The sequence below is a fragment of the Apteryx mantelli genome, chromosome 22 (assembly GCF_036417845.1).
Source record: "Apteryx mantelli isolate bAptMan1 chromosome 22, bAptMan1.hap1, whole genome shotgun sequence".
NCBI lineage: Eukaryota > Metazoa > Chordata > Aves > Apterygiformes > Apterygidae > Apteryx > Apteryx mantelli.
The window spans coordinates 12,207,917-12,223,995 of record NC_089999.1 but is presented as its reverse complement, the minus strand read 5'-3'; the positions used below and the strand labels follow the sequence as shown (position 1 = coordinate 12,223,995).

General features: G+C 36.2%; 1 protein-coding gene across 14 annotated transcripts in view; it reads left to right on the top strand.

Annotated features, from left to right (window-relative positions):
* BCAS3 (BCAS3 microtubule associated cell migration factor) overlaps positions 1-16,079 on the top strand; it is a 385,407-nt gene that overhangs the window by 105,969 nt on the left and 263,359 nt on the right. For all 14 annotated transcript variants that reach the window (XR_010886230.1, XR_010886231.1, XM_067309862.1 and 11 more), the window contains exon 14: positions 7,898-8,031. Coding sequence is in view for 12 of the 14 variants with exons in the window: in XM_067309862.1 (XP_067165963.1) it covers positions 7,898-8,031 (134 nt within the window). In the remaining 2 variants the exon portion in view is untranslated. The remainder of the gene's footprint in view (positions 1-7,897; positions 8,032-16,079) is intronic.

Here is a 16,079-nt window from a genome sequence, read left to right as displayed (position 1 = left end):
ACTGTTAAATAAAATCACACTTTTTTTACTGTGAGTTTAAACTTGGGAGCACCCTGAGGAGGATCTTGAATCTGGGAAGAGATGCATATGAAATCCTGTAATCAGTGCTGTGCAGCTTCATGTCATTTGGGTGAAAGAAATGTATTTAAAAAGAAGGCTAATAGTATAATTTTTTTCAGTGCACTGGTTTTTCCCTTAAATTTCAGAAAGATCTGCTCACCTGTGATTAGCAATAGGTTAAATCCATCACTTACCACTCTTATTCAGAACAGTTCAGATCTCTCCTTTTTTTAACTTAAGCTTTAAACCTATTATCAAAAGCAGCTGAGAACACGGGGCAAAACTGAAACTCCCAAGAAATTTATCTGAAAACCAGAAATAAGTATTAGTTAATGAGAGAAGTTCTTAGACAGTTTGACTAGTGCCCATTTCCTCCTTCAAAGTTTTGATATTTCAGTGGGGGGACAAGCTAGGAAACATTTCTTTCCATTGTCATCAAACTGATACTTTCGTGCAAATAAGATATTGTACTGCTGGAAATGTATGATAAATCATTGTGCTTCAACACCTTTCTTCTGCTGCTGACAGCTCATATATAAATGTATTTTTCTATCTATGTACAAAGTACAGCTTGTTTCATTGCTACTAAGTCTGTTTGATCTGAGGCCCTGAAGAGGATGGTCTTAAGCTCCCTGTCTTATTCAGTATATCCTCTATTCCTGTGTTTTTATCGAACAGCGACAGTAACTTTTGCAGTCTCCTATTCCTTGTTTTTAAGAAAAAGGGAGTTTTAGGGTCTTATATTTATCTAGCTTCTTTAGGACAAATGTATGCTTTTAATGTAACATTATTTAAAAATATATTCCATTTTTCCATGTTTTTTTCTACTCTACTGTAGAAAATCTCACAGTTTAATGAAGGATAGTGCTTCAGTCACCTTTTTTGGTCTTTAAATAGAAATTTTACATTTTGTTAGAATTTGACAAATTCTAAAAGTTAGCAAAGTGACTTCTAATAATAGTGTGTGGGCACATGTGTAAATATTTACGTGTTTAAGTGGCAATAGTGGTGAATACACTTTTTGATAAGTGATAGGTTTGTAATTAATTCTAAAATACATTGAAATTATTGGAGCAGTTGTTTAGCATAGCAGGCAATTTTATTGAGTTTTTGAACTTGCTTATGGGTTGAAGATACACAACTGCATAGAAAAGGTGAAAGTGTTTCCCATCTTGAAGTCAGCGGCAAAACTTCTGTAGATTTCAGAGAGGTCAAGATTTTACCCTGTCTGTCTCTGTGACATTTACTTTATTGTTATTCCAATGAAAAGAGGAAAACACAATAATATGTATCAGCAATAAAAATATTTACTGCAAACTCTGCAACTAACATAAACCAAAACACTAATTTAACAGTAGTGGCTATGGATTTGTATGCCTTTTGGAGGAATTACAAGCAGGGTTAAAAGAAAAGGGAGTCTGTTCCTTTTGATCTTTTGCCCTCATTTACTCTGCTGCCCTCAGTGTACGTGCTTTAGTTTAGGGAGGGAGAAACCCATTCTGATAAAGATTTAGTATTTATTGGGCCATCAGCTGTAGTCAGCTAGTGTTTGAAACTGCTGAATAGTATTTTTGTTTATTTGTTTTTAAATATATAAAGCATACCATTGAACCATCTGTTAGATGTGGTAAATGTCTGATAATTTCCATACATCCACCCCAAGCTCCAGATATTCAGATTAAATATATAATTGTCTTAACTGTCTTATAGGGTATAGTGATCTTCAGAGTACAGTGATTTCTAACCATTTAGTCACAAAACAATTTTATTTTTCTTCTGTTTCTTCTAGCTTATTGCTTTTTTAATATTTATTTTAATGCGATTTGTGTGTTTTTATGTGTTTTCTTGTTTATTTTGGTGCATTTTGGTGTTATGTTCATTTAAAAATCCATAAATCAGATTTTCCTTATTTAAATCAGATTATTAGTGACCAATTTTTTTAAACTGTAGCAGATGTGTTGCACTTGGAGATACATACATACATATATATACATACATATATATATACACACACACACACACACACACACCATGGGCTTAGCACTAATGTTTGGCTGTATTTTGACTAGTATCTGCCTCAGAGAGGAGTTAAGTGGGTATAAATAAAGAAACTGTTCATAGGTCGGGTCATATGTTTCATAAACCCATGAACCATATAAACTTGTCGCATCTTGCAGGATGCTGAAGAGGCTCCTTTCCCAGAGGAGCGGTAATGGGGTAGGGCACAATGGGATACAATTAGCATCAAGAGAGTAGGAACACAGTGAAATGCGTATGGACTAAACCAGAAACTACTGTAAGTCAGCATAGCTCCACTGAGTTCTCAGATACTGTAATTTGAAAACCTACAAAGCATAATATTAACATTTCATGGTATCTACGCTCATGTTTAAAAAATAAAGTCTGAGAAATTGTTCACTTTTTTTAGTGTCACTGTTTCTGTAAATAGCATATTTGTGCAAATGGCTACTTAGGTCTCTGGCTATATGCATGTGCAAATGTAAGAACTACATTCTTAAATTAAGTGTATCCTGACTATATATTTTCCTTACGCAGTTGTATGCCTCCTTTCTTAAAATTTGTGCCTTTGGTGTTTTTTAAGCCAAATGCAACACAGCTTGAATGTGTTGATTTCTTTAGTATATAATTACAGAATGACATTGTTTTAGAAGGAGAAAAAACCCTTCCGTTATACTGAAAGATGGTATTATTTAAATTTCCTCATGAAACCTAAACCCAAGGTGAAATTGTGTGCATCTCATTTGTATGCACGTAATAAACAACTATGCAATTAGATAGGTGTTATAAATAGGATGTGGTGGAGATGCTTAAACTACTCAGGTTTCCTAGATTTTACAGCAAGTACCCAACTGAGATTTGCTACTCTCTAATTTTGCCTTTTGGGCTAACCAGCTGACGCCTAGTTGAAAAGAGTTATGTTCGTACAAGGCCACAGAAGCCCTAGTATTCCGTCTCTGTCTGTGTTGGATTGTGGAGAACGCTGTGTACCATCAGCAACTTCAATCCCACCCTTTAGGCCAACCCTCATCTATCAAACCCGAGCTGAGAGAGAGAGGAAGCTCCCAGATAAACATACAGCAGCGCCTAAACTCCTAATCACTCTAGGCTTCCGCTTCCAGGCCCTATAATTAGAAGTCCTTCTTTTCCTTGTATTCCCAGTTGACGCAAATGCTTTTTGTGGCTTGGCACCTCGTTTAGGGCGTGGGCTTAGTTTATGGCCAGGCCAGAGTCTGGTTTAGTCTTCTGATACTGCATAAATAGCTCTTAACCCACAGTCTACATCTGTACTAGTTTTTCCTTTTATGCATATATTCTCTGTACTTTTTAATGTTTCTATTCTGAAAGAAGCTTATTGTTTCCCAAACAGTATGCATGGAAAGGAGGAAGCTTTAAATTAAGGCAAATGGATCTGTCAGCTAAAACAAAGCTGGAGTAATTTTTTTGCATCTAGGATATCAGTTCCTTTTAAACTAGATTTTAATAATCTCTGTGGATTTGAAAAACCACACAGACAGTCATTAATTAAACCTAGCTGCGCCCTTCACATTAGGGATAAGAAAACTCAAAAGTTTTGCAGCGAAATACATACTATCTCCTTTACTCACAAATTTTCACTGGGTTCTGTATATGCAAGACTTCCAATTGATTTCAGATGTTACCTGCTAAACAGGGATTAATGCCAGTTTGAAAAATAAGCAGGAAATCCTTGAAAATTATTCACTTTTCATCTATGATTATTCATACATATAGTACATCATAAGAGAATACATTTTGGAATGAACTTATGACAGCTTTAACCCGTATTTCCTGTCTAAACAACTTATTGGGAAAACTCTCACAAGGTCTTTTAGAAAACTGAGTGTGTTTCCTGCACTTGAAAGTGAAAGTGAGGCAACTACCAAGATTCAAGTTCATGTTTCTCTGCTGGGATTAGGTATTTCTGTATGGTGTTACGGAGTGGGGCAGTGTTCTTCTGCTGCAGGGAGGTGGAGTGAGAAACTAAATAGCTGAACTGTAGTAGTTGAAAATTGTGATTTCTTAGTGTGAAGTAAAGAGAGATGGCAAATACCACACCAAAGAAAGAAGTCAAATGCTCTAAAATGAGTGATTTATTGTTTCAATAACAACAGTAAGGAAGATATTTTAAAACACTAATTGCATTGTAAATATATGTTCTTTCACATCTGTGGTATTGTGCTTGGGACCTCCTAGTTGATGCAATTTATGCAAGGATATATTTTGTATTTCAAATGCAAATGTGAGTGTAACGAAAAAGCCCTTTTTAACTTGCTGAAAAATAGTTGCTAATATAAGTGAAGGGCCTGTTTTCCTTAGGCTTTCATCTAATAAAATGGTCTATTCCAAATAGTGACAGACAGCAGGATTTTAGATTAGACAGGCAAAATTGCCAAATCAGATACCGCCCACCTTTCTATTTTTAAACCAACTCCTTTCCACCCACAAATGCTGTATTACCTTTCACCTCTTTACTCCTTCAAACTAGCAAAAAAACCCCCAAAACCCAAAGGCAAGAACAACACATTAATATGGAACCAAAAGCTATTTACATCATATGGAACTGATCAGAACTATAGAAACACAAGCACATTTCACTGCTTAATTTGTTCAGACACTGTGCGTGTCATCAAAAGAAAGAGCAGGTAAAACCCTATATAGAACGCTTTATGAATTTGTGGGACATACCTTGTTTACAGAGACTGTTAATTTTCTCTCTTTTGTTCTAATTTTAGTGTATCTGCTACCAAAGTGAGTACCCTAGCAATGCCCTGCTCCAGGTAGATAGACATTACAGATTTGGAAAAAAATCTTTGTGAGCAGAAGAAGAATGAGATTATATCATGTCTGCTTACTGTGGGGTTTATTGCACCATCCAGAGACACCTGCATTTCTAGCCAGTATTGGAAACAAGATACTGGTTAGCTAAACAACGGGTAGATTTGATGGAGTATGCATTCCATATGCAATGCAGTATGGTAATTCCCGTGTTTTCACTGGCTTGTAATTATTACGCAGCTTTCTCTCTCCAGCTTCCAGACAGATTGTTGGCTCATTCAGAGTTTTTTATGGTCTTCCTTGCACTGTGCCATGTGATGGAATACACGTGAGGAATGTTGTCTCTGGGTGTGCTCAGTTCTGCGTATGTATTTATAAAAGACTTACAGCACTTTTGCAGGGGAAAAAAAAATCTACTTTAGCTGAGGCTGTCTGTTCAGTGTTGAGAGAAGCCTTACATATTCATCTCTTTCAGCTTCTCTCTTTCCAAAGGTCCTTTCCATCTGCATTAAGAGAGAAGTTAAGAGGACCAGAAGCATGCTCATCTTCCATATAAAGCTGTCTAATGTGTAAGGAGAGGCAAACATGGGTATATAGAAAATAAATACATACTGTGTTGAATTAGATCTTTTGGAATATCCTTGCTCCAGTAATAGTGGCAGCCTAATTCCAGCACAGAAACCATATTTGCTTCCAGTTTTCTCCACTGGAAATGGTATATATTATTGAGGACCGCACACTTTACTAAAAGGGAAGTGTATTTTGTGATGTTTCAGAACAGAATTAATGCAAATTGTGTGCATAATCCCACACTAAAGACTTGGCTGACTTGCACTTGAGCAACTTTAGCTGTATTTCCTATCAACACAGTCACTACAAATCAAGGAAATTGCCAGTTAAGCCAACATTAACATCCAGACCAACCTCAACTCACATGCCTTACCGCCCAAACATAATACCCAAATGCACTCATGGATTTCTTAGCTCCATAACAAACTGCCTTTCATTTCTAACACACACAATCAGAGTAACAGGCTTTAGCAGTAAAAGTATGTCTACTGGAGAGAATCTTGCTGAGGTCAGACATAAGGTTCTGCATTCAGTGATTTTGAGGAAATGGATGTGTGTGATGTGGGTGGCCTCTTTCTTGTCCAAGCCCTAACAGCATCAGTGGTCAAGCTGAAAAGGAAACTTGTAGGCAAATTTGTCTCTAAATGTGATTTAGATTTATCTGCAGTTTTCTACCTTAATAGTATGGTACTGGTGCGCCTCATGGTCTTTCAAGTATTTATGTTCACAAAATCCTTACTTCATAAGAGCTGTGATCAGAGAAACTGAGGCATCGGCATGTTCACGTGCTAGTTCTGTATTTCCCCGCTTAAGGGCTTAAGCGTTGTGCTGTTCCTGTCGACCGAGACCAGGTCTCTGGCGAAGCTCCTCTGACGGGGTGAAGCAGGAGCTGTGGGCCAGGCCTGTGGCTGCTGCAGTTCTCCTATTTGGGCCGGAGGGGAGAGGGTCTCCAGGAGGGCGAAGGCGGGAAAACAGCCAGGGTAGCAGTGAGGTGATGGGGTGACTCTGGTTAAGTAGAAAAGGTGAGAAATTAATTTAGCTTAATCTTTACTGAGAGTGTTTCTCTGCTGCTCAGTACACGAGAGCGTTTTTTTTCTTTTTCTTTTTTTCCCCTGTCCAATTCTAAAATTTTAAAAGGGGTATATGCTAGTACCTTAATGATAATATGTGAGGGGTTTTGAACTTGTAGTAAATACATTTGTTTAGCAGCAGCAAGTAGAAGAGGCAAAGATGAATTGTGGAGCCATGTGTAAATAAACTGAGAAAGCCAACGCTCTTTTATGACAGAAATAAGATAATCGTTTATCCTTCGAGTAGGTGTTGTGTTAGATGTGGAGACTTCAGTTCCCTTCCTGAAGGATGATAGATTTCAATTATGTTTTAAGTGAAGAATCAACACAACCAGACCTAAGTGGAAAATTCCTTTTTTTCTTTAATAGATACGATACCTTTAAAATTATTTAAAAGGCATTTCAGTGTAGCTATCAAACTGCTTAAATCAGTTTTCACTTTAAGTTAGTTAAACGTCAGAGATTTATTTTGGGTTCTCATTTAATAAATTTCATTAAGAAAGAAGGCGATATGGACTTTTTATGTAGAAAAATGTATGTGAAATTTGTTTCCTGTAGGCTTAAATTTTATCATGATGCCACACATATGTGCAAAAGTATTACTTCTTTGGTATAAAACCCTAAAGTCCTAGGATAAATAGACTTCAAATATGTGTTTCTAAATGTTTAAAAACTGGGTTATGGACTGACATATAAAGGGAGAAAAAAGTAAACACTGTATATAAGTTACTGTGATTCTACTGATCTTCTAATTTAATCATTTCAGTACATCCATCAGTGACCTGTTTTCAATGAAATTAGTACCTAATTTAATATTTCACTTGAAAGCTCTCAGCTCTGATGTGCTGCCTTTCAAGCAATAAATCAGACAGTTTCTCTTACATACATTTATAAGAGAGATGCTTCAAGATTGTTTTGGGTATAAGTTATTTTGGCTGTGTTTTAATGGTGTTTCTACTTCCAAAAATAATTATGGTGGAAACATCAATCTTTTTTTATATGGGCTCTTTCACAATGAAGAGCATTTGGGGGTTTCACTCTAAAGTTCATCATTTCAGTGTTTCACATTGGTCACACAAGTTCTCAACTTCAGGTTGAGTATTCCCAGATTTTTCAATTAATGTTAATAGATTTGTACTGTACTGCTTCAGCTGTGATACTATTACATGATTTCAGCTGAAGTTCTGATTCATTTTTATGAAATGAATCCCTTTAAATTCTGTAATTGTCTTGCAAATATTTTCTTTTGTTTCCAGAAAACAAAATGTAAAACATGTTAGCCTTCTAGATAGAAGTTCTTAAGCCTCTTCTTTTGCAGCAATTAATCTCTTGTGCTTTTTCTGTGTTTTCTTTTTTCTTTTTTCTTTTTTTATTTTACCTAGGGATGTTGCTGGTCACTACTGACACACTAGGCCATGATTTCCATGTTTTTCAAATACTGACACATCCTTGGTCATCATCACAAAGTGCCGTCCATCATTTGTATACACTTCACAGGGGAGAGACTGAAGCCAAAGTAAGTTAAACTATTTGCTGAAGAATAATCCCCAGACACCTTATACATTTTGTGTACGTTGGCACTTTAATGTTTGTTTCAGCACACAAAGAACCTTTCTTATGTTATAGCCGCAAAAAGGATAAGAGCACAGCGTTTAACCTGGACAATAATAAATTCTTGCCCTTTACAATGAGGTGCTGTCAGATTTATTCAGATATGACACTACCTCCAAAGAGCCCAGATTATTAGCTGTGTTTGTACTTAACCTTTTCTCATGTAACATGTTAAACATTTGTCTAGTGCCTGTGAAGCAACTGTCAGGGTTTGCTTGGCTTTGGTGGTAAAAGCCCAAGAAAGACACAGAGTTGAAAGCAAGAGTTAATCAAAAGACTCTGATTAACTTGTATCTGCACTTCAGCAAAATGGGGGAAGTTGCTGGAAACTATAGTGATACAGAGTTAACATAACAATCATAGTTCTAAAGATTAAAGTCTAAATTAGGCTAGATTAGAATAGGGTGAAAAAGACTGAAATTACCTTGAAATGCTTAATAAAGTAATTTAATGATAAACTGGAGAAAAGTGAGGGGCACCACTCTTTTGTTAGTACTGCAGTGATCCATGCAGTGCAACGTGTTATGCCCGAGTCCCTGCTTTTAGGCATCAGGAGAGCCTCACCTTTGTAGCACTGAATAACTCTGGGAGAACCTATTTTAAATACCCTGTGGTGACATTTTTATTTGTGTAAGAAATGCACTTGCTGATGCAATTACCCTCTGAAAGCACAGACTTGTGACAGTCTGGCAGATCTAAACTAGTGTGACAGAGAGAAGCCTCAGGCACTGTGATTATGACCCTACCACTGGAAGCCTGGATTACTGTGGTACCATGGTTATAGTTGCTTCAAACCATTTTTTCCATGGATTGTGCAGTTTTCCTTATTATTTCTTTTCCTTACCTTTGTAACAAGTAGAATCTGAAAGCTTTTTTTAAGGGTGGTTGATAATGTTTCAATCTGTGTGAATTTAAATTATTGGTAGCTTAAGATTGCATCATCTCCAAAGTGTTCTTGTTGCTACTGTGCTGGAAAAATCTAATTAATATTTTAGACAATTGTTTATTATAGGAATGAATAACCTATGTGCGAAAAGTGAGAGGAAATTAGGAACAAGCCTGTTCAATACCTTGGAAAATAATATAATACTTATCTTAAGAGGCACTTAGTTAACAAGTTTATCTTGCCAACTGTAAACAGTTGTTTGTTTGTTTTGTGTTTTTTTAAGAAGTGACTAATGATTTTGGATGGCTTTGGGATACAAAATTTAATTCTGTGAAATATCTTACAGTATCTCTAGGCTTTTCAAGAATGAGATGCAGCAAATCATCAGTTACATTGGAAAATAAGTTACACCTGTGCTGCTCTTGTATGTTATTAATTTTATAATCACTTCGCGCTATTGAACAAGAGCAAAAAGATAAGCAAAAATATAAGCAAAAGTGGAAGTGATTTTAAGGAACAGACATTAAAAACTTTAAAGATACTATTTGAAAGTGAGCATGTTGCATCAAGTAAAGTGAATATTTAAAAAATATATAAATAGTATTAAGGGCACATATTTGAGATCTGTGTGTATACATATACCCTGTCATCTATTTGAGTATCTGCTATAATGTTTTTGTTAGTTATTTTTGTTTTGCCTTCATGCAAAAAATTGGAAATACTCTGCAATCAGTATTCAAAACAAAAACGTATAACTCCAATCATTAGGAACAAAGATGTTCTATTTTAAAGCTGATAAATTTATATTTTTAAGTGTATTTTGGAAAACATAGTGCTCATACATTTGCAACAAGGCTTTTTTTCCCCCACTCATTTAAAGCTAGATGTGAATCAAGGCCAATGGTTTGAAAGGTCACCTTCTGTACTCGAACTATAGAAAGTTCTAATTTCTGTTGATAGACATGAGCGATTATCAGTGTCAAAATTTTTTTAGTTATTACCAGTTATAAGTTGTTTAAACATCCTCATATTCCCCTCTTACATGCGGTATTTAATACCCATACCAAAATCATCTGCTTTCTTACGTGAGTTTCTGGCCAATTGTGTTTTACCCCACATTTTCCCAAAATATCTTTCTTTCACAGTCTAATGCATGATTTTTTTTGTTGTTGTTGCTTTTTGATCAGTTAGCGTGTTTCTTGCAAATAGTAAGTATTGGTATTATAAGACCATGGACAAAGAAACTGGTACACTGGTAATACTTGTGAAAGTATCATGTACTTGTCTGAATAGCTCTGAATAAGCTGCTGGACAAATAGAAATTCCAAATTCAGGGTCACTGCTCATGCACAAATTGACTGTACATAAGATAAATTTTTTCCAAAAAATACTGGATTTGCGACGTGGGCCTCACACATTACATTGCATACCAATTTTTGCTGTAGGAGCAGAAACTTGGGAACCATGTATGTTGCATTCCGAATGCTGGCGGATATATCTGGTGTTCTAACAATGTTTGAGTCTCAATTTCACCCAATTTAGAACATCAGCCCGAGCATATCCTCCTTGGCTACAGAATTCCCAGTCTCCATTTTACATTGTCTGTCGTGGTTGAAGGGCAGACCAAGAGCTTAGGATTCCTCATCTGTCTCTTATGAGAAAGTGACAACAAGTCCCCTCTATCATTCAAATACAGAAGTATCTTTAGCGGATTAATTTGCATGCTTAATTTTTATTAAAGAAAAATTAGCAAGTGTTGTGATTTTATAATGGTATTTTCTGATTGATTTACTGCAATTAAGTAGTGTCTCTAAGTCGCCCATGTGTCTTTCTACTCAATCAGATGTGTTAGCTGTGCTGTCACTTTATAACTTAATGAATATCGTGCCTCATTCTTCATTGATTTTTCTAAATTCATGACGAAGTCTGGTTTGGGATTGAGAACTTTCTGTCTGAAAGACCATTTTTACTTTTCCTGACCATTTCTGAAATGTACATACTGGTTGAAAAGAGGTCTGTATGGATTCTGTTTCCTTTCATGGATGTCAGAATTTTGTCCTTGACTTAAGTAGCCTCTAAGTCTGCAAAAAGTAAAAAATGTAGAATTATCATATTTTGGAGAACTGTTATCTTGTGGTGTGATCCTAGATGTCTTGACTGGTTATTTCCTTAATAATAAGTGTGTGTGTGTGCGTGTATATATTTTATTCATATATATAAAATATGTATTTATATATATATTTATATTTTACACAAATGTAGAAAATTAGAAAATTAGAAAAATGTAAAAGGAGATCAAGTGAAATTTAGGCTCAGTAAGTTAAAGCATAAATGCAATTAAACACGAAGTTTAGGAGAACTTGCCTTGGTAAAGGTAGTCTTTTAAGTAATTGTATGAAATTTAGGTTTGAAAAGAGTGAGATTCTTCACGTTTTTTTCTTATCAGGACAAGCAGTGAAAGCTTCAGAATGCTGAACTTCAGAGAGAAAACAAAACAGGAATTTTTGTCTTGACAATCTATCCCAGTAGATGTACCTGTGCTATTTGTAACGTTTCTACTGGAGGAAAAAGGGAGGAGGCTCTTGCAATTTCCCCAGCAAAATAAGCTTTCTCTGCATTGAAATGCTGCTCGTAGCAGGCTGCACTGATATTCAACGTACGATCATATGTATTTTTTGTACTACCTAAGTTCAGTATCTCCTGTAGCCGGATCTGAATGCACCAGCTAGTCGTCATCTAGGTTCTTTTGTCGGTGGCCTTCTTTTTGAGGCTCATACACCATGCTAGTCTGCTCAGGGCTGGTTCTGTGATGCTGAGGGATGCTTAGATACTGTGCTTGGGTAAGGTGGGCTTTCTGAGCTTGCATTTCCTTGATGTGGAGCTAAGGTAAGCAGTAGTATTCTCCCGGACTATTCACAGCTAGTCTTTGTAACATGATTTTTAGGATTCTCTTTCTGCATACTTTGAGCAATGAAATAGAGCATGTTATTGACTTCTGAAGTGTTATTGGGAATCCATATTGTGTTTACTGACTTTGAACAGCAAGTATAGGAAGAAGTCTTATCTGCTGAATAAAGGATTGAGTTGGGATAGAGAAGGTGGCTCAGTTCCTAACTAAGCAACTGACTCTTTTGTCTGACTAAGATCAAGGTAAGGTGAGGTGGAAAGTGGACCTCTCTCTCATAAGTGAATTTTGAGGGCAACAACCACGAAAGCATGTGAAGTGCTCAGAAACTTTACTGGTTGGAGGCATGTGAGCCCTCCAGTCACAGCTTTCAAAGTTACTTTTCTGCAAACACAGCCAGAAGTCAGTGTTTTGGTTAGATTGGATTAATATCTTCTAGGCTTTAAGTTTTACTTGTGCTTTGGAAATTCATGTTTGCGTGTTTTTTGGTTTTTAGAGAACAAGAAACCAGTGTGATTGTGCTGTGTTACAGCACAAAGGTTCATTGCAAACCATGGTTGCATTTAACCATGTGAGAGAGTACTAAAGTTCTCAGAAAATCCACACTTGCATAATTCAGCTGTAAAGGGGAGAAGTGTGTGTGTGTTTTAGTTAAGGATACATTTTCCTGTCTTATGGTTCTTGCATTGTGAATCAATACTTACTGCACTCATATTTTTATCCAAGAACATTTTGCAAGATTTTGAATAAGGTATAGCATATTCTGAGCTGGGGAAGCTCATTTACTCACAGATAAAAGCTAGATTGTCACCTGATGATCCTTTCTCTTTGATCTTAAATTGTAAACAGAAAAAAAAGAGCCTGAAAACAGCATTATCTCAACCTAGAACAAATAAACGTAATGATAGCATCAGTGGGCTGATGGCCAGGGTCCTCTGTAATCTTTAGGCTGTCAGACTTCTGTTATTCTGACTCAAACTGCTGTTACAACTGACTTCAGTCAGTGGAGGTAAACAGAGAGAATGATAAAAACATTCCAGCCTGGGCTGCCACAGAACATTTTACACTTTTTTTAGGGAATGCATAAATGTTTTTGTGACACGACTTCATAGAGACTATTCCAAGTTATGTCACATACTGTGTTCAGACAGAGAAACATTGGAATAGTTTATAAATGTTTAATTTCTTCCTATCTTTTGACATAATTATAGTTACATAGTTGCAATTGTTGAAACAGTCTCTTGAAGACAGTATTCCTGGGAAAGAATCATGCCTGGAAACAGTCTTGAAATAATAAAGATTGATTTAGGGAAGTTGATCAGTCTTTGAAAGCAGCCAATAAAAAAATGCTACGGTTAAAAGTAACCTAACTAGCTTGAGGAGACAGAGCTCTGAGCACGATGGCATTTACAGTTTCAGTACGATTGAAGGACCTTACTTGAATGTCTCACTATGCCCAGGTTCGGCCATTGTTTTATTTTTATGTAGAGTTGAAATCAGTTTTGACTGTTCAGGGAGGCAGAGTTGGGTCCATGTGGGTCTGATGAATCATATTGTGTTAGTCCATGATTTTATTATTTTTTCACTTGTGTTTGCTGCCATATCATTTCCTTAATTTTTGCAACCAAAAAAAGAGTCAAATACAGACCAGTTTTCTAATTTATTTTGACCCTTGCCTCCTCAGTACTACTGCTCTTTCTTGCTGTTTAGTGATTTTGTTTTTTCCTCTGCCATCTCCCTGCAGAGCGTAATTAAATACTTCAGCCACGTCCTTCAAATAATGGTAAATTTTCTCTGTGACATTCCGCAGCGTGCGTGAAACTGGATTAAGTTCCTATTGTGGTAATGCTAGTCATGCTTTAGTGTTGTTTCACTTCCCTCTTAAGGTCTAATTTAACGCAGTGAGATGTACAAGGGTGTGCTTATTGTTACTGGTGTGACATCAAAATTCAGGGGAAGCGGGGGGAAAAACACTAGGAGGAAAAGCACTAGGAAGATCATAATGTGTTTTAATAGTTCTTTCTTGTACTTGCTATGAAAATACATGATTCAGTTTTGTGAGCTTCGCTTTTCCACCTCTTGCATTATGCACAAGCATCAGGAGTGGATTTGCCCAGGGAACGCACCAGCCCTGCCACTCTAGCCCAGCTGTCACAGTTGTGTGGGTTTGCAGCCTCTCTGTTTGGATCAAGGTTGCCTCTGTAGGTACTGTGATAACCCACTAGAGCCTCTTCTCCTTCCTAGGAAAACAGATGATGATGATATAAATTTAAGCAGACTGTGGCATGTTAGTATAATATGAACTTTCAGAAGCCCTGAAATATATCGGCTGGGGCTGTCAGTCATTTTCAAGAGCAGTGGTAAACAAGGTTGCTCTGTCCCATGTCATTACTTCTGTAATCAACCATACCTCTGACTACCCCATTTTAATCAACTGTTTTTAAAATAAGAAGTTTTCTAAGTGCTGCCTTTGCTTCTGTGTTTTTTTTAATTATGGCTTGAACTGTTGGTTTTTCTTTTTCTTAAAAAAAAATTAATAAGTATGTTTTAAGTAATATTGTATTTAAATTTGGAAAAGTTGTGAGAATAAGGAGAGAATGGTAGCAAAAAATTATCTAGATCTCCATTATATAAAGTAAGTAAATGTATGTCAACTCTGAAGTGTTAGGTTCAGATAATTCCCTCCAGATTTTCAGGATATCTGTTTGTGTAAAATGATTTTCTAATCACTACAATTTTGAAAGCTGAGTTCAGTAGAGTGATTGACAAGTGATACACCCTTTTAGAAGTCCATATATTAAATTACCCTACTGTCTCACTCCGTTCAGATTCTGAACCTAGAAGTAAAATTTTCATTCTGTTTTCTGGAGAATTTGACATCATAGTATTCAAAACACAGGAAAGCAGGGAAGTGGAAGTTAAAAAGAGGCATAGGAGGAGAGTAATTGAAAGAAGGCAGGGGAAGAATAGTGTTAGACTGAAGAGAAGTTAGAGAGATTAGGAGTAAATACGTAGATGAAAAGTTGCAAGAAAAACTGAAGATGAGAGAAAGGACAAAACTGAAGGAAGCTACGTAATGGAGGACTTATTGTATAATACAGGCTTATTGAAAGATTTCTGCTAAAATCTGTTAAGAAAACCTTTCTCAGACTGTTATTTCCATTCCATACAAGTACTGGATGATTTCTTTCTGGGTCATGCTAAAGCTTACCAGAGTATTTGAGCATTGTATAATCATCTCTGATAGGAAAATAGTCAATGTTCACTTGAACATAAAGCAAGAACAGATCTGTACGTTCTGTGAAGTGACTGATTGCTAAATGAATTGATGCTACTACAAGTCATTAACTAGAGCAAGAAAAAAAATTATGTAGGAGCAACTTCCATACTACAGGTTTGAATTAAGATTCTGTGGGTGAAACAGAAGGATCCAAGTGGTCAAGGAGGTACATGATTCTGAAAACAGTATTTTTAATATTGTGAAGGTACTGAATTTTTATTTCATCAAACTTGTCATATTAATACTGAGAAGAGCCCATTGTAGACAGTAATGTAAGAGGTCCAGGGTTTTCTGGGCTGCCAAAACCCCTTTGGGGTTAGAAAAATACTGATTAGGTTCTGAAAAAGTTGTGCTGCTGCCATATTATCAAATACAGACAACTGTCTCTGTTAAAAGTACATTTTCTGAGAGGAGGACCAAAGTAACGTGATCAGGGATTCTCATTTCAAATCTGCACTATTTGAAATTTGTGAAACAAGCTGAATGGTCTGTAAAGTAAAGACAAAATTTCTGTAGACCTCCCCTATAGCAGGAGTTATAGAGTACCCGGTTTAGACATAGGAGAATTGGAGGATGTTATTCTTTTAACCTGTAAGGAAATATTATGTGTTTGTCTTAAATAACTACATTCGTTTGGGCCAGAAAAACGCTTTGGTGTTTCTAATAAGGACCTTGAAGCATCCGGTGATTTCACCAAGACCTTTGAATCTGCAAAAAACATAGCTTGAACCTTAAGTAACTAAATTACTCAAGACAAACTGGGAAGTAATAGTATTAAAGCTAGGAGAAAGCTCTGACATTCTCCACAAAAATATTTAGTTTTGCAAATTAAAATATCTTAAAGGTTCCTGAATTAAACAAAATCTCAGCTCTGTATTTCCC